Source organism: Ictalurus punctatus, chromosome 28, assembly GCF_001660625.3.
Source record: "Ictalurus punctatus breed USDA103 chromosome 28, Coco_2.0, whole genome shotgun sequence".
NCBI classification, from domain to species: Eukaryota; Metazoa; Chordata; class Actinopteri; order Siluriformes; family Ictaluridae; genus Ictalurus; species Ictalurus punctatus.
In genome coordinates this window covers 16,323,794-16,350,811 of record NC_030443.2, presented here as the reverse complement: position 1 = coordinate 16,350,811, position 27,018 = coordinate 16,323,794, and the positions used below count along the sequence as shown (strand labels likewise).

Here is a 27,018-nt window from a genome sequence, read left to right as displayed (position 1 = left end):
TAAGCTGATCATCCTGCCGTCATGAGTGTGTGTGAGAGCACAGTTCTTTGCTTTCTCCTCCTGTTCGGTCTGAACCAGCCTCTGCCGTATGTAACAGCAGGGAAGATCCTTATCTGGCCAGGAGAATTCAGCCACTGGCTCAATGTCAAAGTCATCATAGATGAACTTGTAGCAAGAGGACACAGCGTGACGATCGTTACGCACAGTGCTACTCCGTCTGTAAAGACAGTTCAGTCTCCGGGCTACAATGTGGAGATCATACAGGTGCCGCACACGAAGCAGGACATTATTGACAACATGGATAGGTTTATGAAGTACTGGATATACGACCTACAAAATGACAACATGATCCAGTCTTTTCTGAAGCTCAGGGATATCCTCAACCTCAGCGCAAAGCACAATCACGCACTATGCAGGGGGCTTTTTGCACGTGAAGATCTGCTGGAGAAGTGGAGAAAGGAACCGTTTGACGTTCTTCTGACAGACCCCATGAATATGTGTGGCGAACTTCTCGCTCTGAAACTGAACCTACCGTTTATCATCAGTCTCAGGTTTAGTTTTGGGAATGCGATTGAGCGTCTCTGTGGGCAGCTGCCAACACCACCTTCTCATGTGTCAGCGGTCGGTCTGGGCTACACGGATCAGATGGATTTCCCACAGAGAGTAAAAAACATGTTGTTTAATCTCTTTCAGGATTGTCTGTTCACATTTCTGACTGTGATGAAGTGGGATCCTTTGTATACAGAGCTCATGGGTAAGTGAATAGACCAGTGCCAATTGTCAAGTGTGCCATTTTAATGTTTTTTAAATAAATAAATAAATAAATAAATAAACTTTTATTCAGTATACAACTCCATAAAAGTTATTTCTACAAACTCATCAGAGTGAAATGATTTCCTGAAAGTGCTTTTGTACTCACGGTGAAACTTCTAGCACCAATCCTAGCCACTCACTTTAGTGCCATTCTTGTAAATTGCACAGACTTCTTAAGGACAAGTATACGTTTTCAGAAACTTAATCGGCATGAATTGTAAATGAGAAGGTAAGGAAGGAAGTAGCATAATTCAGTATAATACACTTTCATGCATTTATCCTGCACTACTGACAATTCAAATATCACATGGTCTCTACTCTAATTACACAGTGGGCTGGGTGTTGCATGGGATTTTCTCCCTTCCACCCCTCCCACATTGATTGATTTATTTACATGATTTATTTATTTTATTTATTGATTGATTTATTTATTGATTGATTTAGTTACTTGAAATGGGTGGCTGTGGCTCAGGTGGTAGAGCGGGTTGTCCACTAATCGTAGGGTTGGCGGTTCGATTCCCGACCCACGTGACTCCACGTTCCGAAGTGTCCTTGGGCGAGATGCTGAACCCCAAGTTGCTCCCGATGGCTTGCATTGCAGCTCTGCTACCATTGGTGTGTGAATGGGTGAAAGAGTGCTTTGGATAAAAGCACTATATAAGTGCAGACCGTTTACCAAATCATTCATTCTAAATCTTGGTGCGAATAGATTAATAGAATGCGCTCATGTTTTGTCAAAATACTCATTGAATGTGAGGGAAAAATGCATTTAAAGCAGCCTGTCATGTGGTGTTCAGAGGCATCCTTTATGTTGTCTGTTGTGCAATGAGTAAAACATTTCAGAGTGTGATATTATAGAAAAATAACCAGGGACAGAGTTGTGTATAATGTAACATGACATGAAGCATGGTTGCTGTTACTATTACCAAAGTAAGTCGGTCATTTTCCTATAACAGCATGTTTCTAATTGTTTTAATCCTGTTACACCACAGCAATTAGCCAATTATTACAATTTTTTAAAAGAATTTATTAATGAAAAGCCTTTTATCCATCTATAGTTACTTTGAATGTTGTAGAACATCAGCCGTTAGTCACATGCTTCCTGTAATGTTTGCTGTCTGGGCTGAGATATCTGATTCTCCAGCCATCATGAGTGCATGTGAGAGAGCTTGGGTCTGCCTTCTTTTCATTCTCGGTCTGAGCCAGTGTGTTACGGCAGGGAAGAATTCCGACTTCAGCCACTAAATCAATCTTAAAGCCACATGTTACCCACAGTGCTACACCATCTGTAAAGACAGATCAGTTTCTGGGCTACAATGTGGAGATCATACAGGAAATCGTTGATACCTTGGACATATTGTTAGACAACTTGATCCAGGTTATTCAAAAGATTAAGGAGACATCTCATCTGTCCACAGAGCAGAATCAAGCAATGTGAAGGAAGTTTTTGCACGTGAAGACCTGCTGGAGAAGTGGAGAAAGGAACAGTTTGCTTTTCTGCAGAGATTGAAAAACCTTTTTGTTTATTCTCTCTCAGGACATACTGTTTAAACTTATGGTCATGGTAAAATGGGACTACGTCTATGCCGAATTCCTCGGTAAATGAAATACTTATGTTTAATACATTTAAATTTATGTTCCAGGTTTAGAAAATAATGCAAGTTTAAAGGGGAAAAAAATACAGCTCAATTGTCGTCATCAGCAGCACAAGATATTTGTGTAAAAAAAAAATTTTTTTTAAATTACAAAACAAAAGAATGCAGCAAGCATATTACAAAAATAAAACACCTTACAGTTAATAACTTCGAAGTCTAGTTCCTGGGCTTGGTAGTACATTTGGTGGAAAACAAGAGCTTAGAAAATCTAATCCTAGAGTACTCTGGCATTGTGTGAATGAAATTCAGTCTGGTGATCTCTTTGCCTTGGCACCTTTCCAGCAACCACTGTTAAAAAAAAAAAAAAAAAAAATGTTGTGTTAAATCCCATCAAATAGTACCTTAGTATAGTGAACTGTAGTGACCTTTGTTCTAAAGCACTTGTTCTTTATTGTCCGTTTTGTAGGTGTGAACTAACTCTAGATAAACAGAAGCATTTATCTGCTAAAGCCTCAAATATCGATTGATAGTAGTGCGTGGGCTACGCTAGGTGATTCATTAACCCGTACATACAGCAAAAACAGGTTAGACAACAAACTTGTTGTCACCGGATATTCTTTAACACCGCCCAGTGTGGCTAGAAGCTTAGTCGTCATTTCATTTGATGCAATGATGAGGAACAGATCTTGTACCTTGGTAATTTTGCTGCTGCGCTTGTCTGAAGTAGCTCTCAGCGGCAACGTGCTAGTGCTTCCCGGTGAATACAGTCACTGGCACAACATGCGCGTAATTGTTGAGGAGCTCCTGGACCGGAACCACAGCGTGACCGTTCTCACACACTCTGCCTCGCCTACGGTGAAACAGGGCCAAAACGAACGGTTCAACTTCATGTCTTTTCACGTCAACTTAGATCAAGAGGAGGCAGAAAGCGTTTCACAAAACCTTATTAATCTCTGGTTGGATCAAAACACCACCAGCTTTCAGAAGCTGGCCTCGTTTTGGAACGTGATGTCTGGGATGACTCGTTATTTACAGGTCGTGTGTGACGGGATGTTTAAGGGAGATCTTGTGACTTTGCTGAAGGAATCACACTTCGACGTGCTTCTCTATGACCCCATGATGCCATGCGCGGACTTGCTGGCGGACGTTCTTGAGGTGCCCTTTGTGATGTCTCTCCGGTTGTCTTTCGCTAATGCTCTGGAGCGGCTCTGTGGGCAGATGCCTGCTCCACCGTCTTATGTACCAGCAGCTGGCACTCAGGGGCATCTCAGTGATCACATGGACTTCATAGAGCGATTAGAGAACATGCTACTATACATAGGACACACAGCAATGATCAAACTTCATACAATGGTAACCTATGATAAACATTTCACCAAAATCACTGGTAAGGTGTTGTATTTATTTATTTATATTTATAACATTTATAGCTTTTGATTTATTCCAACTGCTCAACAGGTTCGTCCAGAATTTCATACAGTATTTCTGCTCTGAAGTGTATCCAAAACCATGAAGTCAAAGCAATTTCATAAATTTGTTGGGGGTTATTTACATTGTACATTGTAGGGGATGCACAACTATTAATTGTTAGTAGTCGAACGGTAATTCAGAAAAGTAATCAATTAGCCGATTAGTCGTCTTTAACGTAGCTAAAGCAAAAAAATATTTTTCTAGGCGACAATGTGCAAAATAATACCTTTTATGTCATTTTACACAACGCAGAGGGGCACGGTGGCCTAGTGGTTAACATGTCTGCCTCGCATTTCCGGGTTTGGGGATTCGATTCCCGCCCTGCGTGCGCAGAATTTGTGTGCTCATGTTCTCCCCGTGGTTTCCTCCAGGTACTCTGGTTTCCTTCCGCATTCCAAAGACATGCATTGTAGGCTGATTGAGATCTCTAAATTGTCCATAGTGTCAAATAATTGGTGTGAGTGTGTGTGCGAGTGTGCCTTGCACCCCATCCACGGCATCCCCCGCCTTGTGCCTAGAGTCCCCTGGGATAGCTTGCAGGCTTCCTGTGACCATGTGTAGGAAAAGCGGTACAGAAAATGGATGGATGGATGGATGGATGGATTTGACACTATTTAAGGGCGTACTAATTCTTAAAATGCGCCAGTGTGGACGGCCCGGCGGCTCGGTTGAAATCGTGAATCATTTCAGACCTGAGTCTGAAGAGTCTGAAACCGAGAATGCACAGCACATAAACACCTTCTGGGGTGTTTTACTGCCAAGTTCAACTCCAGCGTCAGTAGCGACCGGATACGAATCTGGATTGGCCTCATTGAGCTGGGAACTGATCTGAGTAAACTAGCTGGGTGGGTTTGGATAATAATGTGCAACCCCCAGCTCCACAACTACGCTTTCACAATGCAGTTCCCTCTGCCACAGTACAAGGGTTTTATTTCAATTTTATTTACCTTTACCATTGTGCACACACCTCTCCACTTCATACAAAGTGATATAAAAGTGTTAAAAGACTATACGCTGTAGAATTTATTTCAAAATAACAAAGTACATTTAGCCTTTACCACCAAATGTTGCCACGTTTGCTCCTGTACTTCACAGGCAAACCCACAACACTATGTGATGTTATGGGCAAAGCTGACATCTGGTTAATCCGAACTTATTGGGACTTTGAATATCCACGGCCGTTCCTACCAAACTTCAAATTTGTGGGTGGATTACACTGCAAGCCTGCAAAACCTCTCCCGAAAGTAAGCTCGCTCTCCTAAGAATAAAAATGTCTTAGTTCACTGACTTTTATTATAGATCTTTGAGAGATTATAAGACGTTTACTACCTGATTAGCGTGCGTATAGAGTGTACTGTGGTATGGGTGAAAGGGTCGTAATATGAACTGCAGTTATTCTTTAGGTCCATATAAAATAATACTTTTAGAATATCAATATATTAGAAATATGAAAGGCTGTAAGTTATATCATTTCTATTGTAGCTGTGAAAATCAGTTGTTTGCCAATTGATGGACATGAATGTACAACCAACATGCTCATGTCTCATTAATAACTTTGCATTTTGGTTTTTATAGGAGATGGAGGACTTTGTCCAGAGTTCGGGAGATGACGGTATTGTGGTGTTTTCACTGGGATCCATGATTAAGAACCTCACCAAAGAGAGAGCGAACACCATCGCTTCAGCGCTCGGCCAGATTCCCCAAAAGGTCAGAGTTTATGCACATCTTAATATATTGACAATCTAATTTATGAGCCAAATGACACCTACAGCACAATCTTGTAGAGGTGTTAAGTCATAGTGTAGCAGGTAGTTTTGGTACCTCACAGCTCCTGGGGTTCCTCTGGGTTCTCTGGTTTCCTTCCACCTCCCATAAAAATGTCATTAGGTAGATTGGCTACTCTAAATTTCCAGTAGGTGTTGACGTAGACCAGGATAAGATCACTCTTAAGTTCCTCAGATCTGAATCCTGTGTGTAATTTCAGGTCTTGTGGCGATACACAGGCGAGAAACCAGAAACTCTTGCTCCTAATACTAGACTCTATGACTGGATTCCCCAGAATGATTTACTAGGTAAGGAATATTTGCATTGTAGCTATGCTTTCACATTCTGCTGAAGCAACACTAATAATTTGTATCTACAGGACATCCTAAAACCAAGGCCTTCATCACCCATGGAGGGACAAATGGAATATATGAAGCGATTTATCATGGAGTTCCCATGGTGGGCCTGCCGCTGTTTGCGGATCAGCCTGACAATATAAATCACATGAAAACCAAAGGAGCTGCTGTTATGCTTGACTTTAACAAAATGGAGACCAACGACTTGAAGCAGGCTGTCAGTGATGTCATTAACAATCCATCGTGAGTTGATATTGTGATCGCTCATACTTTCACATGTATAATAGAACCTTTCTGATTCAACCAAATTACGTTTACATTACATTTATGGCATTTGGTCTCAATCATTCAAACTTCTCTCAGCCTTTACACATCCTAGAAAGATTTCTTGTTATTCCATTTCTTTCCACAGCTACAAGGAGAGCATGATGAGACTATCTCGAATCCACCATGATCAACCAATGAAGCCGCTAGACCAAGCTGTCTTCTGGATTGAGTTTGTGATGCGCAATAAGGGGGCCAAGCACCTGAGGGTCGAAGCCCATAACCTCACGTGGTATCAGTACCACTGCTTGGACGTGGCAGCCTTTTTGCTTTCTGTAATCGCACTAGTCGTGTTCATCTTTGTGAAAACATGCACTTGGCTCTTCCGTAAATGTTTCAGAAAGACCCCAGCTAAGAGGAAGAAAGAGTGAAGCATGCATATATGAATGTAGTAATACTTACTAAGATCATTTTGCATAAATTTTAGGAATAAAACACTGTATTAAATGTACATTATAAATTCCAGAGGTTTTTTACTTTTTATACGATACAATATAGTACTGTATGTCCAGGTTTACTTTTAAATGATTCCAACACTATTGAGAACAAAGCAATTAAACAGAGATTTGTATTGTGTATAGTGTGGCTTTGTTTTTAAATAAACATTTTTTTTTTAAGCTGGATTACTGATACAGTAAAATTGTCAGCTCTCTTTTTTTAATCCTTCATACAGAAATGATCAAATTGCTAATTGTGTCCTTTCATAACCCAAACTGCCCCCTGCTAGGTAAAAATGATGGGCCGTTGGTACCAGGTGCAAGATAAGAGAAACGAAGGGAGAAAGACATATTCCTATGAAACGGGTTGTCGAGGAGACGAGAAAAAGGTCACAGTGTTCTCCAGAGAGAGAGAACTCACATAAAGTCATGAGCTTAAGTAAGAGAGCATGCTATATTAATATTTATCAATGCAGTAAGTATAATTGTAATCTCATACGTATTGTGTTATTTTTGCCTGTATGACTATTTGACTACTTTACACCAGTGCACATTGGTGCCATCCACTACCCCCATACCCCCCCCCCCCCACACACACACACACACACACACACACACACACATGCACACGTGACCAAAGATTTTTCCAACATTTTTTTTTTTTAACATATTTTATTACTTAACTATTTTTTTATTATTTCAACTAATTACTTGAAGTAATAAAAAATCCATAAAGGTAAATGTAATATTTCATGTAGTAGATGGATATATCGGTAGTCCTTTTTTCGCTGCCACATTCACAAAGTCGAAGGTACAACACCAGAGTCATCTTCCACTTCCACCAACTGTTTTCTAAATTCTGCCTTTTCAAAACATTTTATGGACTGAATACAGATATTCAGTTTTGTATTCTGAAGATGTATGGCATTACAGCCTAACCCTACTCCTGTGCTCCTGTGCCTATGATGCACAGTGTTGACTTCTTCATTGGTGGACTTGCAAAACTCTGCCTGATGTCTCTCCAGGCCAGTTTTATGTGTCTTTGTGGTCAGATAACTGCTCTGCTGTTTGGAATAAAGGTCAAAGTTTTGTTTTCATGTCATGGATGTGGAGGTTTGCAGGTTTTCGCCTCTGGACGATTTATCTAAGGTCATTAACCGCTGTATGAAGAAACACTAGTTGGGCAACTTGAAACACTCCTCCTACTTTTGACCAATTTCCAGTGTCACAAATGGGTTAGTCGGCATTTTATTTGATACAATGGTGGGGAACAGATCTTGTACCTGCTTAGTAATTTTCTGCTCTGGCTTATTCCATGTGTGAGCTAGAAGACTGATGGTCCGGCCGTCATGAGTGCATGTGGAAGAGCTGCTCTCTGCCTTCTTTTCCTGCTCAGTCTGAACCAAACTCTGCTGTGTGTGACAGCAGGGAAAATCCTCGTCTGGCCTGCGGAATTCAGTCACTGGCTTAACATGAAAATCATCATCGATGAGCTTATAACGAGAGGACACAGTCTGACCATCGTTACTCACAGTGCTACACCATCTGTAATGACAGAGCAGTCTCCGGGCTACAATGTGGAGATCATACAGGTGCCTCACAGCAAGAAGGACGTTATTGACAACTTCGACAATCTTTTAAAGCACTGGACGTATGACCTGCCAAATACCAACAAGATCCAGGCTTTTCTGAAGCTCACCGAACTAATTGGCAGTATGTTAGAGAACAATGAAGTACTATGCAGGGAGCTTTTTGCACGTGAAGATCTGCTGGAGAAGTGGAGAAAGGAACGGTTTGATGTTCTTCTGACAGACCCCACTCTTGCATGTGGGGAACTGTTAGCACAGAAGCTCAACCTGCCGTTCATCAACAGTCTGAGGTTCAGTTTTGCGAGTGTTATTGAGCGACTCTGTGGTCAGCTGCCGACACCACCATCCTATGTGCCAGCTGTTGGCATGGGCTACACGGATCACATGGATTTCCCACAGAGAGTGAAAAATATGTTGTTTATTTTCTTACTAGATATGACGTATAATCTAATGGCCAAGTTGAAATGGGATCAGCTCGCCACAGAAGTCATGGGTAAATGATAATCTCTCATTTGTGATTTAATTTAGGCTGCAGGTTTAGAAAAGATGATCACTGTAAAAAAAATAATAATAAATAAATAAAAATTTAACCTCTCAGTTTAGTTCTTGTCCTCAGCATAAGACTACGTGTAACCACTATATCGCATCAGAAAAGAATTCAACAAGCGTATTGCTGAAATAGTACAATTTACTTGCTTACAGTAATGTTCAACATTTAAGCCAATCACCTCAAGTCTATTTCTTGTGTCTGACAGCACTAATTAGCCAAAACACAAGCTCTTGAGCGGTTCAGTGGTACATACTCATCTGGTTTCCCGTCTGTGCAGAATTTCGCGTGTTCTCTGTGTGTTTGTGTGGGTTTCCTCCATGTCTTTCTGTTTCCTTCCACTGTCCAAAAACGAGCATGTAGGCAGACTTGCTATGCTAAATTGCCTTTAGGTATGAATGAATGTGTGAACGTATATGTGTGCATGCGATGAACTGGCATCCCATTTAGGTGAGAGCTCCTGCCTTATTGGGATTTGTTTCTGGCCCACCATGACCCCAACCAGGATAAAGTGAAGATTAATGAATGAGCTTTGAAGATGTTGATTCATTGAAATAGATAGAAATATTCAAATGATCTTATTACCTCTTATAACACGTTTCCAACAGTCATCCTGAACAGGCTCTGTGTTAATGATCTACCGCAAGACAATAATGACTTTTTTCCAAGGCCCCACGATGTATCTAAGGTCATTCACTGTGTATGAAGCAAACACTAGTTGGGTAACTTGAACCACTCCCCCTATTTTTGACCAGTGTCACAAATGAGTTAATCAGCATTTCGTTTGATACAATGGTGGGGAACAGATTCTGTGCCTGTTTAGCAATTTTGTTGCTGAGCTTGTCTGAAATGGCTCACACTGGCAATGTGCTGGTGCTTCCCGGTGAATACAGTCACTGGCACAACATGCGCATGATTGTTGAGGAGCTCATGGACCGGAACCACAGTGTGACCATTCTCATGCACAGTGCCTCACCTACAGTGAAACATGGCCAAAAAGACCGGTTCAAATTTATATCTTTTGAAATCAACATGGAGCAACAGGACGCAGACAACGTGTGGCATAACTTTATCAGTGCATGGATGAATCAAAGTACTGCCAGCTTTTCTGGCCAGCTGAGCTTGATTTGGAACATGATGTCTGGGATGTCTCATTATATACAGGCTGTGTGCAATGGAATGTTTAGTAACCAAGATCTTGTGACTTTACTGAAGGAGTTGCATTTCGATGTACTTCTATATGACCCCATGATGCCATGTGCTGATATAATGGCAGACATTCTTGAGCTGCCCAGTGTGATGTCTCTCCGGATCAGTTTTGCGTATGTTCTTGAGCGGCTCTGTGGGCAAATGCCCGCTCCACCATCTTATGTACCTGCGGCTGGTGCTCAGGGGCATCTCACTGATCACATGGACTTTACAGAGCGTTTAGAGAACATACTACTATACATAGGACACACGGCAGTGACCTTCCTTCACAAAACGTTTACATTTGATAAATATTTCACCGAAAAAAACGGTATGATGTCGCACGACAACTTTTTTTAACTACTCAACAAATTTGTTCTGTATTATATAGACTCTTTATGCTTTAATCTGTAGAGAGAAATACAACTCTAAAAATAGCTTATACTCTTTAAAGAGGAGTGAGATTAAACAAACACTGGATTCTACTCAGTGTAGGTACTGATACAAAATATGCTATGTTTGCACCTGTACTTCACAGGCAAACCTACAACACTATGTGATACTATTGGCAAAGCTGACATCTGGTTAATCCGCACGTATTGGGACTTTGAATATCCACGGCCACTCCTCCCAAACTTCAAATTTGTGGGTGGCTTACATTGCAAGCCTGCAAAACCTCTACCAAAAGTAAGTTCATTCTCGTGTCTGACACTATTCTATTTTTGTAGCCATCCGATTCCTTCGTAATAGGAGATTAACACAGCATTGAAATCCTGAGTCATGCTCAGCCTGGGAAAATGACATTACATACAAAGGTATAGTTCACTGATCTTTACTACAGATCTTTGAGTGATTACGAAACCTTTATTACATCACTCGTGCGCGGTTACTGTACTGTGGGTAAAAAGTCGAGTTCGTTGTCTTTGTGCTAGCCTTTTTTTTTTTTTTTCCATAAACACATCTAGCACACAAACTGTTTACTGCAGTTTTATTAAGCCCATGTCACCTCAGTACATTTTCAAAGAAAATCACACTTGATTATACAGTACAGTATATTCAAACTGATCCATGTATTGGAAATAATAAAAAGTAAAATGTTGCAAGTCTTCCAGTGTAGTCACTGCTATCTGGCTAATAAATGACTTTGCATTTTGTTCTTTATAGGAGATGGAGGACTTTGTGCAGAGCTCGGGAGATAACGGTATTGTAGTGTTTTCACTGGGATCCATGATAAAAAACCTCACCAAAGAGAGAGCGAACACCATCGCTTCAGCGCTCGGCCAGATTCCCCAAAAGGTCTGAGTTTACACAATTAATAATGCACATCTTGATACTTAATCCACAATTTAATTTATGAAGCATTTTACATGTCAGGAAGTACTTACATCACTGTTTCATAGATTTGTTAACTGAAAATCATTTGGACAAAATAAGTATAATTAGAGTGCTTCATTGATTCTGAATGTTTTGAGGGCGGCTCTTTACTGTTGGACTTCACAGATTCTGGGATTCCTCTGGGTTCTCTGGTTTCCTTCCACGTCCCATAAAAATGTCAATAGGCAGATTGGCTGCTGTAAATTTCCAGTAGGTGTTGACCTAGACTGTCATATCACAGGAAACCAGTGACTACATTTCCCCTACGGCACTGCAACCTATAAACATGGCCGCCATGGACTGAAATTCCCAGAACACTCACACACATACACAGAATACTCACACTCATTCTAATCATGCACACCTGCATCCAATTCACAGCACTCACAACCACACTATAAAAGAGACTTTCTGAACACTATGAAGTCGCGAAGTATTCCATGAGTTTTTTATACACCAAGCATTTGTTCTCGGTTCATGTGGTATTGTTTTAATCTCGTTCTCGTTCTCGCCCTCGTTCTTGATTCTGGTTTTGCCTCGTTTGTGCCTGTTTGCCAATCGCCTGACCCATTGCCTGTTTTTTGACCATGCTATTGTCTGATGATTTGGATTTGTCTGTCTGCCTCTCTTTAAGTAAAAGCTCTTATCTGCACTTGCGTCCATCCTGGCGTCCATTACATTTATTACATATGACATAGACCAAGAAAAGATCACGCTTAAGTTCCTCAGATCTGAATCCTGTGTGTAATTTCAGGTCTTGTGGCGATACATAGGCGAGAAACCAGAAGCTCTTGCTTCTAATACTAGACTCTATGACTGGATTCCCCAGAATGATTTACTAGGTAAGGAATATTTGCATTGTAGCTATGCTTTCACATTCTGTTGAAGCAACACTAATAATTTGTATCTACAGGACATCCTAAAACCAAGGCCTTCATCACCCATGGTGGGACTAATGGAATATATGAAGCGATTTATCATGGAGTTCCCATGGTGGGCCTGCCGCTGTTTGCGGATCAGCCTGACAATATAAATCACATGAAAACCAAGGGAGCTGCTGTTATGCTTGACTTTAACAAAATAGAGACCAACGACTTGAAGCAGGCTGTCAATGATGTCATTAACAATCCATTGTGAGTTGATATTGTGATTTCCATAAGCATTGGCTCACACCTTCACCTGTATAATTGCACCTTTCTGATTCAATCAAATTTAACCACTTGCACTGTCACTCTAATTCGTTTGTCTATTTATCATTTTATTTTACGTCACCAAATTTGAAGATACTCTAAGAGCAATTGTTTCAATCATTCAAAGTACTCTCAGCCTTTACACATCCTAGAAAGATTTCTTGTTATTCCATTTCTTTCCACAGCTACAAGGAGAGCATGATGAGACTATCCCGAATCCACCACGATCAACCGATGAAGCCGCTAGACCAAGCCGTCTTCTGGATTGAGTTTGTGATGCGCAATAAGGGGGCCAAGCACCTAAGGGTCGAAGCCCATAACCTCACGTGGTATCAGTACCACTGCTTGGACGTGGCAGCCTTTTTGCTTTCTGTAATCGCACTAGTCGTGTTCATCTTTGTGAAAACATGCACTTGGCCCTTCCGTAAATGTTTCAGAAAGACCCCAGCAAAGAGCAAGAAAGAGTGAAGCATGCATATATGAATGTATTAATAAGTACTGTGATATTTTGACGTAGATTTTAGGAATAACACACACTGTTACATGTACATTATACATTCCAGAGGTCTTTACTGTTTATACAGTGCAGTATAGTACTGTATGTCCAGGTTTACTTTTAAATGATACCAACACTATTGAGAACACAGCAATTAAACAGAGATTTTTATCTGCATCATGTATAGTGTGGCTTTGTTTTTTTAATTAAAGTTTAAATTAAATTTTCAATCTTAATTACTGATACAATAAAATTGTCTGCATTCTTTTTTAAAATCCTTTATACATAAATGATCAAATTACTAATTTCATCACTCCAACTGCCCCCTCTCAGTAGCTTCTTCAGCTTCCTTGGATTCTTTGTTCGAATCTCTTTGCTTAATCTCCCTTTTACCTTCACCCATTCCAAACCTGCCCTCTTAATCCCAACCCTCATTTTCTTAATCCCAATCCCTCCCCTATTCATCCCAACACTTTTCCTCACACATTACATATCTTCCTCACACATTACATGCACCCTTCCCTTGTTCATCCCAATCATTTTATAATCTGCCTCTCTGCACAACTCTTTTGCTCTATTGCACAAAGAACCCAGAGGAAACGCCCACAGATATGGTAAGTCCATACAGAGAAACTCTATGAAATCAACAACTTGAACTCTACCTGATGTTTCTCCAGGTCAGTTTTGTGTTTCTATGTGGTCAGATATGTGTTGTGCTGTTGGGAATTAAGGTGATGTGATGGATCTTAAGGATCGCAGGTTTTCTGGACATTATTGACACCTTACACCTTTCCTGAGGGGGCACATGGCATGGAACCATTGCTGAGTGACCCTGACACAAGCTCCATTCCACTCTTGCTCCCACCTCAGGTGGTTCCTCTCCAGGAGAGTCTCTTGGACACTGAAGAAGTCTGCTGCATCCATAATTTCAGTCTTGTGTTCTGTCATGATATGGAGGCAAAGGTGGATGCAAGTGCAGATGTGGGCAGCTGTGGCTCAGGTGGTAGGGCGGGTTGTCCAGTTCAAACCACCGGCCCCTCAGCATGCCGAAGAGTCCTTGGGCAAGACATTGAACCCCGGCAGAATGGCAGGCTAGCACCTTGCATGGCAACTCTGTGTGTGTGAATGGGTGAATGAGAAACAAAAGCGCTTTGTAGAACCTCTAAGATTAAAAGGCGCTATATAAGTGCAAACCATTTCCCATTTGATTTTAATGAAAACTAACAAACACAGTAGACTAAACATACAGAACATGAACTATGAACTCTAGGCAGAGAGAAATATAAGGACTAAGGAACTAGACAACTAAACAGCAACATAAGACAAGATGGTGTGTGCGCTGCAAAACATGACTTATACAAAAGTGCTAATTAAACCAAAACAAGAAACAGATGCAAACAGTCATTTGATGTGATCATGTGAGATGCAGTGGCTGATGGGAATCGTGGTCCACTGCCTATTTCAGCATATCCATGACACATCCCATCCAGGTGAAAGCTTTTTCCTTGCACCCTAGGTTGCCAGGATAATTTTCTGTCCCACCCTGAGCCTGACCAGAATAAAGTAGTTAGTGAAAATGAATGAATGAACATGAGTTTGGAAAATGTTCATACATTGTGATAGAAACATTCAGGTAATCTTATTCCCTCTGTGGTGGAAATTAGACAAAAAAGTTTATTACAGAAGGATGTATACAGGAGAGAAGAATGAGAGCGCTCTAAGGTGCTGTGCTGAGCATCTACTATATATATATATATATATATATATATATATATATATATATATATATATATATATATATATATGAAGAGCAGGGCACGATACACTTCTATGTACCGAAAAGGAGTAGTTTGAGGCAGTTCACACAGGCTTTGTTTCAGGGTTGAACCCTTAACAGAAAGACATGTCTGTGTCTCTGTAAGCAGATAAACATTCTGTACTAATCTAAATGTCATGACATGACCTTCTTTGATGTTATCCTCTGATGAACATGAACAGAACAAGAACAAAACTATTACGAAGTAGAAATAAATCATTTCCCTCACATCTCTTATAAACTTTTCCAACAGTCATCTTAAACAGATTCTATGTTAATGATCCACCACAAGACAATAATGACATTTGTCCAAGGCCCTATGATTTATCTAAGGTCATTAACCATGTCTGAAGCAAACACTACTTGGGCAACTTGAAACACCCCCATATTTTTGACCATGTCCAATGTTACAAATGGGTTAGTCACTGTTTTATTTCAACAATGATGAGGAACAGATCTTGTACCTGCTTAGTAATTTTGCTGCTGAGCTTGTCTGAAATGGCTCACAGTGGAAATGTACTGGTGCTTCCTGGTGAATACAGTCACTAGCACAACATGCACATAATCAGATATCTCCTCTGCTGTTGGGAATAAAGGTCAAAGTTTTGTTTTCACGTGATAGATGTGGAGGTTTGCAGGTTTTGTGCTCTGGCTTATTCCATGTGTGAGCTACAAGGCTGCTCATCCTGCAATCATGAGTGCACGTGGGAGAGCTGCTCTCTGCCTTCTTTTCCTGCTCAGTCTGAACCAAACTCTGCTGTGTGTGACAGCAGGGAAAATCCTCGTCTGGCCTTCGGAATTCAGTCACTGGCTTTACATGAAAATCATCATCGATGAGCTTATAACGAGAGGACACAGTGTGACCATCGTTACTCACAGTGCTACACCATCTGTAATGACAGAGCAGTCTCCGGGCTACAATGTGGAGATCATACAGGTGCCTCACAGCAAGAAGGACATTATTGACAACTGGGACAGGCTTTTGAACTATTCGATGTATGACCTGCCAAATACCAACAACATCCAGGGTTTTCTGAAGCTCACTGAAATTATTAACAATATAATCGAGCAGAATCAAGTGCTATGCAGAGCGCTTTTTGCACGTGAAGATCTGCTGGAGAAGTGGAGAAAGGAAAAGTTTGATGTTCTTCTGACAGATCCTGTGACTGTATGTGGGGAACTGTTAGCACAGAAGCTCAACCTGCCGTTCATCAACAGTGTGAGGATCAGTTTTGCGAGTTTTATTGAGCGATTCTGTGGTCAGCTGCCGACACCACCATCATATGTGCCAGCTGTTGGCATGGGCTACACGGATCACATGGATTTCCCACAGAGAGTGAAAAATATATTGTTTATTGTCTTTCAAGATATAATGTATAATCTAATGGCCAAGTTGAAATGGGATCACCTCTTTACAGAAGTCATGGGTAAATTATAATCCCTCATTTGTGATTTCATTTAGGATGCAGGTTTAGAAAAGAAGATCACTGTGAAAAAAATAAAACCTCTCAGTTTAGTTCTTGTCCTCAGCATAAGACTACGTGTAACCACTATATCGCATCAGAAAAGAATGCAGCAAGCGTATTGCTGAAATAGTACAATTTACTTGCTTACAGGCTTAATGATCAACATTTAAGCCAATCACCTCAAGTCTATTTCTTGTGTCTGACAGCGCTAATTATCCAAAACACAAGCTCTGGAGCGGTACAGTGGAACACTGGGTAGCATTGTCTCCTCACAGATCAAGGTCCTCTGGTTCAATCCTAATCTGGTTTTCTGTCTGTGCAGAATTTCGCATGTTCTCTGTGTGTTTGCGTGGGTTTCCTCCAGGTCTTTCTGTTTCCTTCCACTGTCCAAAAATGAGTATGTAGGCAGACTTGCTATGCTAAATTGCCTTTAGGTATGAATGAATGTGTGAACGTATATGTGTGCATGCAATGAACTGGCATATCCTTTAGGTGAGAGCTCCAGCCTTATTGGTATTTGTTTCTGGCCCACCATGACCCCAACCAGGATAAAGTGACGATTCATGAATGAACTTTGAAGATGTTGTGATAGAAATATTCAGGTGATTTTACTACCTCTTATAAAACTTTTCCAACAGTCATCCTGAACAGGCTCTGTGTTAATGATCTACCGCAAGACAATAATGACATTTTTCCAAGGCCCCACGATGTCTCTAAGGTCATTACATAAGAGGTATAATTATGTAGCTCTGCTACCATTGGTGTGTGAGTGTCTGTGTGTGTGAATGTGTGTGTGAATGTGTGAATGAGAACCAATGTAAAGTGCTTTGAAGAGCCTCTAAGGTTAAAAAGCGCTGTATAAGTGCAAACCTGCAGTTGCTACTCAGGGCACTTTACAGGGCGTTTAGAGAAAATGCTATTATACATCGGACACACGGTAATGATCATACTTCACAAAACGTTAATCTTTGATAAACAACTCACCAAAATAACCGGTATGACGTAGCACTGTAACATTTTTAATTTTTAACTGCTCAACAAGATTGTTCTCAATTATATACACTCTCTGTGCTCTGAACTGTGTAGCAAAATACAACTCCAAAAATTGCTTATACTATAAAGAGGAATGAGATTAAACAAATATTGGACTCTAATCTGATACAAAATATGCCATATTTCCTCCTCTACTTCACAGGCAAACCCACAACAATATGTGAAACTATTGGCAAAGCTGACATCTGGTTAGTCCGCACGTATTGGGACTATGAATATCCACGGCCACTCCTCCCAAACTTCAAATTTGTGGGTGGCTTACATTGCAAGCCTGCAAAACCTCTACCAAAAGTAAGTTCATTCTCGTGTCTGACACTATTCTATTTTTGTAGCCATCATATTCCTTTGTAATAGGAGATTAACACAGCATTGAAATCCTGAGTCATACTCATACAAAGGTGTAATTCACTGACCTTTACTTCAGATCTTTGAGTGATTACGAAACCTTTATTACACCACTGGTGTGCAGTTACTATACTGTGGGTAAAAAGTCAAGAGTTCGTTTTCTTTGTGCTAGCCTTTTTTTCCCATAAAAACATCTAGCACACAAATTATTTACTTCAGTTTTATGAAGCCCATATCACCTCAGTATATTGTCAAAGAAAATCACACTTGATTATACTGTACAGTAAATTCAAACTGATCAATGAATTGAAAATGAATGACAAAAAAAGAAAAAGTTCAATAGTGCAAGTCTACCAGTGTAGTCACTGCCATCTGACTCATTAATTATTTTTCATTTTGTTTTTTATAGGACATGGAGGACTTTGTGCAGAGCTCGGGAGATGACGGTATTGTAGTGTTTTCAATGGGTTCCATGGTTAAAAACCTCACCAAAGAGAGAGCGAACACCATCGCTTCAGCGCTCGGCCAGATTCCCCAAAAGGTCTGAGTTTACACAATTAATGATGCACATCTTGATACATAATCCACAATGTAATTTATGAAGGATTTTCAGCGTCAGGAGGCACTTACATCACTGTTCCATTGATTCGTTAAGTGAAAATCATTTGGACAAAATAAGTATAATTAGAGTGTGTCATTGATTCTGAATGTTTTGAGGACGGCTCTTTAGTGTTGGACTTCGCAGCTCCTGGGGTTCCTCTGGGTTCTCTGGTTTCCTTCCACCGCCCATAAAAATATCAATAGGTAGATTGGCTACTCTAAGTTTCCAGTAGGTGTTGACGTAGACCAGGATAAGATCACTCTTAAGTTTCTCAGATCTTTATCCTGTGTGTAATTTCAGGTCTTGTGGCGATACACAGGCGAGAAACCAGAAGCTCTTGCTTCTAATACTAGACTCTATGACTGGATTCCCCAGAATGATTTACTAGGTAAGGAATATTTGCATTGTAGCTATGCTTTCACCTTCTGTTGAAGTAATACACTAATAATTTGTATCTACAGGACATCCTAAAACCAAGGCCTTCATCACCCATGGTGGGCTTAATGGAATATATGAAGCGATTTATCATGGAGTTCCCATGGTGGGCCTGCCGCTGTTTGCGGATCAGCCTGACAATATAAATCACATGAAAACCAAAGGAGCTGCTGTTATGCTTGACTTTAACAAAATAGAGACCAACGACTTGAAGCAAGTGGTCGATGTTGTCATTAACAATCCATCGTGAGTTGATATTGTGATTTCCATAAGCGTTGGCTCACACCTTCACCTGTATAATTGTACCTTTCTGATTCAATCAAATTAAACCACTTGCACTATCACTCTAATTCGTTTGTCTATGTATCATTTTATTTTACGTCACCAAATTTGAAGATACTCTAAGAGCAATTGTTTCAATCATTCAAACTTCTCTCAGCCTTTACACATCCTAGAAAGATTTCTTGTTATTCCATTTCTTTCGATAGCTACAAGGAGAGCATGATGAGACTATCTCGAATCCACCACGATCAACCAGTGAAGCCGCTAGACCAGGCCGTCTTCTGGATTGAGTTTGTGATGCGCAATAAGGGGGCCAAGCACCTGAGGGTCGAAGCCCATAACCTCACGTGGTATCAGTACCACTGCTTGGACGTGGCAGCCTTTTTGCTTTCTGTAATCGCACTAGTCGTGTTCATCTTTGTGAAAACATGTAGTTGGCTCTTCCGTAAATGTTTCAGAAAGACTCCAGCTAAGAGCAAGAAAGAGTGAAGCATTCATATATGAATGTATTAATAAGTATTGTGATATTTTGACATAGATTTTAGGAATAACACACACTGTTACATGGACATTATACATTCCGGAGGTTTTTACTGTTTATACAGTGCAGTATAGTACTGTATGTCCAGATTTACTTTTAAATGATACCAACACTATTGAGAACACAGCAATTACACAGAGATTTTTATCTGCTTCATGTATAGTGTGGCTTTGTTTTTTTAAGAAAGATTGAAATAAAGATTTTTTATCGTATTTACTGATACAGTAAAACTGTCTGCACTCTTTTTTTATATCCTTTATACATTAATGATCAAATTACTAATTTCATCACTCCAACTGCCCCCTCCTAGTAGCTTCTTCAGCTTCCTTGGATTCTTTGTTTCAATCTTTTCGCTTAATCCCCCTTTTACCTTCACCCATTCCAAACCTGCCCTCTTAATCCCAACCCTCATTTTCTTAATCCCAATCCCTCCTGTATTCATCCCAACACTTTTCCTCACACATTACATGCACCCTTCCCTTGTTCATCCCAATCCTTATCTTATAAAACTTTTCCAACCGTCATCTTAAACAGATTATGTGTTAATTATCTACCACAAGACAATAATGACATTTGTCCAAGGCCCTATGATTTATCTAAGGTCATTAACCATGTCTGAAGCAAACACAATTTGGGCAACTTGAAACACCCCCATATTTTTGACCATGTCCAATGATACAAATGGGTCAGTCACTGTTTTATTACAACAATGATGAGGAACCGTACCTGCTTAGTAATTTTGCTGCTGAGCTTGTCTGAAATGGCTCACAGTGGAAATGTACTGGTGCTTCCTGGTGAATACAGTCACTAGCACAACATGCACATAATCAGACACCTCCTCTTGTGGGAAATACAGGTCAAAGTTTTGTTTTCACGTGATAGATGTGGAGGTTTGCAGGTTTTGTGCTCTGACTTATTCCATGTGTGAGCTACAAGGCTGATCATCCTGCAATCATGAGTGCACGTGGGAGAGCTGCTCTCTGCCTTCTGTTCCTGCTCAGTTTGAACCAAACTCTGCTGTGTGTGACAGCAGGGAAAATCCTCGTCTGGCCTGCGGAATTCAGTCACTGGCTTAACATGAAAATCATCATCGATGAGCTTATAACGAGAGGACACAGTGTGACCATCGTTACTCACAGTGCTACACCATCTGTAATGACAGAGCAGTCTCCGGGCTACAATGTGGAGATCATACAGGTGCCTCACAGCAAGAAGGACGTTATTGACATCTTGGACAGGCTTTTAAACTATTGGATGTATGACCTGCCAAATACCAACACCATCCAGGCTTTTCTGAAGCTCTCTGAATTTATTGACAATATATTCGAGCAGCATCAAGTACTATGCAGAGCGCTTTTTGCACGTGAAGATCTGCTGGAGAAGTGGAGAAAGGAAAAGTTTGATGTTCTTCTGACAGATCCTGTGACTATATGTAGGGAACTGTTAGCACAGAAGCTCAATCTGCCGTTCATCAACCGTCTGAGGTTCAGTTTTGCAAGTGTTATTGAGCGACTCTGTGGTCAGCTTCCAGCACCACCATCATATGTGCCAGCTGTTGGCATGGGCTACACGGATCACATGGATTTCCCACAGAGAGTGAAAAATATATTGTTTATTGTCTTTCAAGATATTATGTTTAATCTAATGTTCAAGTTGAAATGGGATCACCTCTTTACAGAAGTCATGGGTAAATGATAATCCCTCATTTGTGATTTCATTTAGGCTGCAGGTTTAGAAAAGAAGATCACTGTGAAAAAAAATAAAACCTCTCAGTTTAGTTCTTGTCCTCAGCATAAGACTACGTGTAACCACTATATCGCATCAGAAAAGAATGCAGCAAGCGTATTGCTGAAATAGTACAATTTACTTGCTTACAGTAATGTTCAACATTTAAGCCAATCACCTCAAGTCTATTTCTTGTGTCTGACAGCGCTAATTAGCCAAAACACAAGCTCTGGAGTGGTACAGTGGAACACTGGGTAGCATTGTCTCCTCACAGATCAAGGTCCTCTGGTTCAATCCTAATCTGGTTTTCTGTCTGTGCAGAATTTCGCATGTTCTCTGTGTGTTTGCGTGGGTTTCCTCCAGGTCTTTCTGTTTCCTTCCACTGTCCAAAAATGAGTATGTAGGCAGACTTGCTATGCTAAATTGCCCCTAGGTATGAATGTGTGCATGCAATGAACTGGCATATCATTTATGTGAAAGCTCCTGCCCTATTGGGATTTGTTTTTGGCCCACAATGACCCCAACCAGGATAAAGTGAAGATTAATGAATGAGCTTTGAAGATGTTGACACATTGTGATAGAAATATCCTTTAAACTTTTCCAACAGTCATCCTGAACAGGCTCTGTTCAATAATGACTTTTGTCCAAGGCCCCATGATTTAGTGAAGGTCATTAACTGTATGAAGCACAGTTAGCCTTGCATGGCAGCTCTGGATGATAATAATAATAATAATAATAATAATAATAATAATAATAATAATAATAATCTTTTTTTTTTTTTAAATGTAAAAATGCTATACAAGTGATATATATAAAGAACTGCTAAGATTAAAAAAAAAAAGCACTGTATAAGTGCAGAGCTCCAGCTACTGCTAAGGGGCAGCTGCAGTTCACATGAACTTTACAGGGCATTTGGAGAAAATGCTCCTATAGCGGATTATATCGGACACACGGTAATGATCATACTTCATGTAGCAAGTCGCTCATTCATAACGACTACGCCACCCTGAGGAAATGGGGAAGACATGCCAAACAAAGACACACAACTACGATCCACTGAGAAAAGGCACAAGGCATGGGTTTCCATACAAAAATACATTTTATTTAAAGCTAAAAGACTGGCCAATAATTATTTAAAAACAGCAACCAACGCAGTCAGGCATTGGTCAAATAAAACAGACACAAGAAATGAACAATCATAGGACGACTGAGGCTTCCTGTATGAAGGGCAGGCTAGTACGACAGCACCAGCTATACAAAAGGGAAAAGAACCCCACCATTCAGAATCTTCCCACAAAATTCCCTGCAAATAATAATGCAGCAATAATGACAACCCTTAGTGAAGTAAAGCCCAAGGTGCCGCAAAGAACTACCCCCAGCCTCAGGAGGCACTCAGCTCCTACAAGGAGAAAACAAAACAAAATCACATTAAGAGAACACGATCAAATAGCACCAAAGCTACGAAACAGAAAAAAATAAAATGAAAAACACATTCCAGATCAATTTACTAAATTTAATACAACAAAACCAGTGTGTATGTGATTGTGCCCTGCGATGGACTGGAACCCTGTCCAGGGTGTTCCCCGCCTTGTGCCCGATGCTCCCTGGGATAGGCTCTAGGTTCCCCGTGACCTTAAAAAGGATAAAGCGGTATAGAAGATGGATGGCTGGAATACAACAAAACCAAACCCCAAAAAATTCCATTACAATATGCTCAAAGCAGGCAACAACAACAAAAAAAAAAGCTTACTGTCACAAAAACACAGATAACCCCGAGCTCAAACTGATTACAAGGTAGCAAGTTTACCAAGACTGACAAAAACCACTACTCCTGCATAGGGGTATCAGCATAATTGATAAAGACAGTTACAACATAGTTGAATTTGAGAAAACTGAGCTTAGTGACAGTAACTAACACAAAGCTATACCAACACAAATAAAGCAAAAGAACAACAAAAAAAATGATTAATACAACAACAAAAAAGAAGACGAAAAGGACCTACCCGCCCACTTGGGCATTAGATGAAGGCCTGACTGGACACCAAAAAAAAAAAAAAAACGAACGCGAAGCAGAGCAAAGCAGCAACATGGCTCCGCAAGTGAGGGGGAGGAGCTATACCGAAACACCCGCACTCACTCAGCCTGCCTTAATTAATGCAAAATCAAGGACCCTAAGAACAATAAATAGGTGTTACAACCTCAATTTGGAAAGCATGCTAGATCATTTTGCTCAAATAATAGAACTGAACGATTTACTTACGAACGTTATGTCACCGTGATCCGATGACATGATACCCACGATGACACGTATATGAAAATCATATGATAGCTGCTTTAATAGTTGTGACAGTTGTGCTACACAAATGGGAGCCTTGACGGCACACCGCACTGAGGGTGAGCGGCACACCACACAGTCTCGGTAGCCCAAAGTCACACTAAACAAGTAAATCAGATGATAAGTGGACAAAGCTAGCATCAAACAGCTAAGCGACACAGCTAAAAATGCATACCTTTGTAGTCCATAGCAACGAAAGGAAGGGGCTGGGTTTCGACCATGATGCATTCCGTGAGGAATAAACAGTTTATATACTGTGGTAGGGAGATAGGTCATTGGCCACGTAGTTGATAATGGTGACGTTTAAATCACGGCACACACCTCACTACATTCACAAAACATTCAACTTTGATAAACAACTCACCAAAATAACCGGTATGATGTAGCACTGTAACATTTTTAGTTTTTAACTACTCAAGATCGTTCTGAATTATATAAACTCTCTATGCTCTGAACTGTTTAGCAAAATACAACTCCAAAAATTGCTTATACTCTTTAAAGAGGAGTGAGATTAAACAAATATTGGATTCTAATCAGTGTATTGGACTCTAATCTGATACAAAATTTGCCATCTTTGCACCTTTACTTCACAGGCAAACCCACAACACTCTGTGAAACTATTGGCAAAGCTGACATCTGGTTAATCCGCATGTATTGGGACTTTGAATATCCACGGCCACTCCTCCCAAACTTTAAATCTGTGGGCGGCTTACATTGCAAGCCTGCAAAACCTCTACCAAAAGTAAGTTCATTCTCGTGTCTGACACTATTCTATTTTTGTAGCCATCATATTCCTTTGTAATAGGAGATTAACACAACGTTGAAATCCTGAGTCATACTCATATAAAGGTGTAATTCATTAACCTTTACTGCAGATCTTTGAGTGATTACAAAACCTTTATTACACCACTGGTGTGCGGTTACTGTACTGTGGGTAAAAAGTCAAGAGTTTGTTTTCTTTGTGCTAGCCTTTTTTTCCCATAAAAACATCTAGCACACAAATTGTTTACTTCAGTTTTATGAAGCCCATATCACCTCAGAATATTGTCAAAGAAAATCACACTTGATTATACAGTACAGTAAATTCAAACTGATCAATAAATTGAAAATGAATGACAAAAAAAGAAAAAGTTCAATAGTGCAAGTCTACCAGTGTAGTCACTGCCATCTGGCTCATTAATTATTTTTCATTTTGTTTTTTATAGGACATGGAGGACTTCGTGCAGAGCTCGGGAGATGACGGTATTGTAGTGTTTTCAATGGGTTCCATGATTAAAAACCTCACCAAAGAGAGAGCGAACACCATCGCTTCAGCGCTCGGCCAGATCCCCCAAAAGGTCTGAGTTTACACAATTAATAATGCACATCTTGATACATAATCCACAATGTAATTTATGAAGGATTTTCAGCGTCAGGAGGCACTTACGTCACTGTTCCATTGATTCGTTAACTGAAAATCATTTGGACAAAATAAATATAATTAGAGTGTGTCACAGCTCCTGGGGTTCCTCTGGGTTCTCTGGTTTCCTTCCACCGCCCATAAAAATGTCAATAGGCAGATTGGCTACTCTAAATTTCCAGTAGGTGTTGACCTAGACCAGGATTAGATCACTCTTAAGTTTCTCAGATCTTTATCCTGTGTGTAATTTCAGGTCTTGTGGCGATACACAGGCAAGAAACCAGAAGCTCTTGCTTCTAATACTAGACTCTATGACTGGATTCCCCAGAATGATTTACTAGGTAAGGAACATCTTCAGTGTAGCTATGCTTTCACATTCTGTTGAAGTAATACACTAATGATTTGTATCTGCAGGACATCCTAAAACCAAGGCCTTCATCACCCATGGTGGGATTAATGGAATATATGAAGCGATTTATCATGGAGTTCCCATGGTGGGCCTGCCGCTGTTTGCGGATCAGCCTGACAATATAAATCACATGAAAACCAAAGGAGCTGCTGTTATGCTTGACTTTAACAAAATAGAGACCAACGACTTGAAGCAAGCGGTCGAGGATGTCATTAACAATCCATCGTGAGTTGATATTGTGATTTCCATAAGCGTTGGCTCACACCTTCACCTGTATAATTGCACCTTTCTGATTCAATCAAATTAAACCACTTGCACTGTCACTCTAATTCGTTTGTCTATTTATCATTTTATTTTACATCACCAAATTTGAAGATACTCTAAGAGCAATTGTTTCAATCATTCAAAGTTCTCTCAGCCTTTACACATCCTAGAAAGATTTCTTGTTATTCCATTTCTTTCGATAGCTACAAGGAGAGCATGATGAGACTATCCCGAATCCACCACGATCAACCAGTGAAGCCGCTAGACCAGGCTGTCTTCTGGGTTGAGTTTGTGATGCGCAATAAGGGGGCCAAGCACCTGAGGGTCGAAGCACATAACCTCACGTGGTATCAGTACCACTGCTTGGACGTGGCAGCCTTTTTGCTTTCTGTAATCGCACTAGTCGTGTTCATCTTTGTGAAAACATGCACTTGGCTCTTCCGTAAATGTTTCAGAAAGACTCCAGCTAAGAGCAAGAAAGAGTGAAGCATGCATATATGAATGTATTAATAAGTACTATGATATTTTGACATAGATTTTAGGAATAACACACACTGTTACATGTGCATTATACATTCCGGAGGTTTTTACTGTTTATACAGTGCAGTATAGTACTGTATGTCCAGATTTACTTTTAAATGATACCAACACTATTGAGAACACAGCAATTAAACAGATTTTTATCTGCATCATGTATAGTGTGGCTTTGTTTTTTTTAAATAAAGATTGAAATAAAGATATTTTTATCGTATTTACTGATACAGTAAAACTGTCTGCACTCTTTTTTTATATCCTTTATACATAAATGATCAAATTACTAATTTCATCACTCCAACTGCCCCCTCTCAGTAGCTTCTTCAGCTTCCTTGGATTCTTTGTTTCAATCTTTTCGCTTAATCCCCCTTTTACCTTCACCCATTCCAAACCTGCCCTCTTAATCCCAACCCTCATTTTCTTAATCCCAATCCCTCCTGTATTCATCCCAACACTTTTCCTCACACATTACATATCTTCCTCACACATTACAGGCACCCTTCCCTTGTTCATCCCAATCCTTATCTTATAAAACTTTTCCAACCGTCATCTTAAACAGATTATGTGTTAATTATCTACCACAAGACAATAATGACATTTGTCCAAGGCCCTATGATTTATCTAAGGTCATTAACCATGTCTGAAGCAAACACTATTTGGGCAACTTGAA

The 27,018-nt window shown here is 40.2% G+C and overlaps 4 protein-coding genes across 6 annotated transcripts; all 4 read left to right on the top strand.

The window, feature by feature from the left end:
• The first annotated feature begins 6 nt into the window (after window positions 1-6).
• Window positions 7-6,945, top strand: LOC108259978 (UDP-glucuronosyltransferase 2C1). 2 transcript variants are annotated; one of them, XM_017459849.3, is made up of 8 exons: window positions 159-383; window positions 2,843-2,870; window positions 3,444-3,795; window positions 4,974-5,122; window positions 5,454-5,585; window positions 5,863-5,950; window positions 6,022-6,241; window positions 6,411-6,945. In XM_017459849.3, exons 1-8 carry the CDS (start codon window positions 298-300, stop codon window positions 6,691-6,693), a joined length of 1,338 nt encoding a protein of 445 aa, XP_017315338.2. In that variant the 5' UTR covers window positions 159-297; the 3' UTR covers window positions 6,694-6,945. The 2 variants fall into 2 exon arrangements, with proteins under 2 accessions (XP_017315337.1, XP_017315338.2); XM_017459848.3 differs by lacking the exons at window positions 2,843-2,870; window positions 3,444-3,795 and having other exon boundaries at window positions 7-754.
• A 1,053-nt stretch (window positions 6,946-7,998) lies between these two features.
• Window positions 7,999-13,320, top strand: LOC108259979 (UDP-glucuronosyltransferase 2C1). 2 transcript variants are annotated; one of them, XM_017459850.3, is made up of 6 exons: window positions 7,999-8,841; window positions 10,622-10,770; window positions 11,248-11,379; window positions 12,212-12,299; window positions 12,371-12,590; window positions 12,833-13,320. In XM_017459850.3, the coding sequence occupies exons 1-6, from the start codon at window positions 8,109-8,111 to the stop codon at window positions 13,113-13,115; spliced, it is 1,605 nt and encodes a 534-aa protein (XP_017315339.1). In that variant the 5' UTR covers window positions 7,999-8,108; the 3' UTR covers window positions 13,116-13,320. The 2 variants fall into 2 exon arrangements, with proteins under 2 accessions (XP_017315339.1, XP_017315340.1); XM_017459851.3 differs by lacking the exon at window positions 7,999-8,841 and adding an exon at window positions 8,868-10,414.
• Window positions 13,321-15,460: 2,140 nt separating this feature from the next.
• On the top strand, window positions 15,461-19,912 carry LOC108259976 (UDP-glucuronosyltransferase 2C1). The gene is made up of 6 exons (XM_017459844.3): window positions 15,461-16,386; window positions 17,621-17,769; window positions 18,233-18,364; window positions 18,725-18,812; window positions 18,886-19,105; window positions 19,348-19,912. Exons 1-6 carry the CDS (start codon window positions 15,582-15,584, stop codon window positions 19,628-19,630), a joined length of 1,677 nt encoding a protein of 558 aa, XP_017315333.3. The 5' UTR covers window positions 15,461-15,581; the 3' UTR covers window positions 19,631-19,912.
• Window positions 19,913-20,575: 663 nt separating this feature from the next.
• Window positions 20,576-26,583, top strand: LOC108259980 (UDP-glucuronosyltransferase 2C1). The gene is made up of 6 exons (XM_017459852.3): window positions 20,576-21,369; window positions 24,336-24,484; window positions 24,948-25,079; window positions 25,395-25,482; window positions 25,556-25,775; window positions 26,018-26,583. Exons 1-6 carry the CDS (start codon window positions 20,637-20,639, stop codon window positions 26,298-26,300), a joined length of 1,605 nt encoding a protein of 534 aa, XP_017315341.1. The 5' UTR covers window positions 20,576-20,636; the 3' UTR covers window positions 26,301-26,583.
• Window positions 26,584-27,018: the final 435 nt, after the last annotated feature.

Coding starts and splice junctions, on each gene's coding strand:
- LOC108259978 (XM_017459848.3), top strand. CDS start 22: ATGAGTGTGTGTGAGAGCACAGTTCTTTGCTTTCTCCTCCTGTTCGGT. Junction 755..4,973: donor TTTGTATACAGAGCTCATGG/GTAAGTGAATAG, acceptor TGTACTTCACAG/GCAAACCCACAACACTATGT. Junction 5,123..5,453: donor CTGCAAAACCTCTCCCGAAA/GTAAGCTCGCTC, acceptor TGGTTTTTATAG/GAGATGGAGGACTTTGTCCA.
- LOC108259979 (XM_017459850.3), top strand. CDS start 8,109: ATGAGTGCATGTGGAAGAGCTGCTCTCTGCCTTCTTTTCCTGCTCAGT. Junction 11,380..12,211: donor TCGGCCAGATTCCCCAAAAG/GTCTGAGTTTAC, acceptor GTGTAATTTCAG/GTCTTGTGGCGATACATAGG. Junction 12,591..12,832: donor GATGTCATTAACAATCCATT/GTGAGTTGATAT, acceptor TTCTTTCCACAG/CTACAAGGAGAGCATGATGA.
- LOC108259976 (XM_017459844.3), top strand. CDS start 15,582: ATGTGGAGGTTTGCAGGTTTTGTGCTCTGGCTTATTCCATGTGTGAGC. Junction 17,770..18,232: donor CTGCAAAACCTCTACCAAAA/GTAAGTTCATTC, acceptor TGTTTTTTATAG/GACATGGAGGACTTTGTGCA. Junction 19,106..19,347: donor GTTGTCATTAACAATCCATC/GTGAGTTGATAT, acceptor TTCTTTCGATAG/CTACAAGGAGAGCATGATGA.
- LOC108259980 (XM_017459852.3), top strand. CDS start 20,637: ATGAGTGCACGTGGGAGAGCTGCTCTCTGCCTTCTGTTCCTGCTCAGT. Junction 21,370..24,335: donor CCTCTTTACAGAAGTCATGG/GTAAATGATAAT, acceptor TTTACTTCACAG/GCAAACCCACAACACTCTGT. Junction 25,776..26,017: donor GATGTCATTAACAATCCATC/GTGAGTTGATAT, acceptor TTCTTTCGATAG/CTACAAGGAGAGCATGATGA.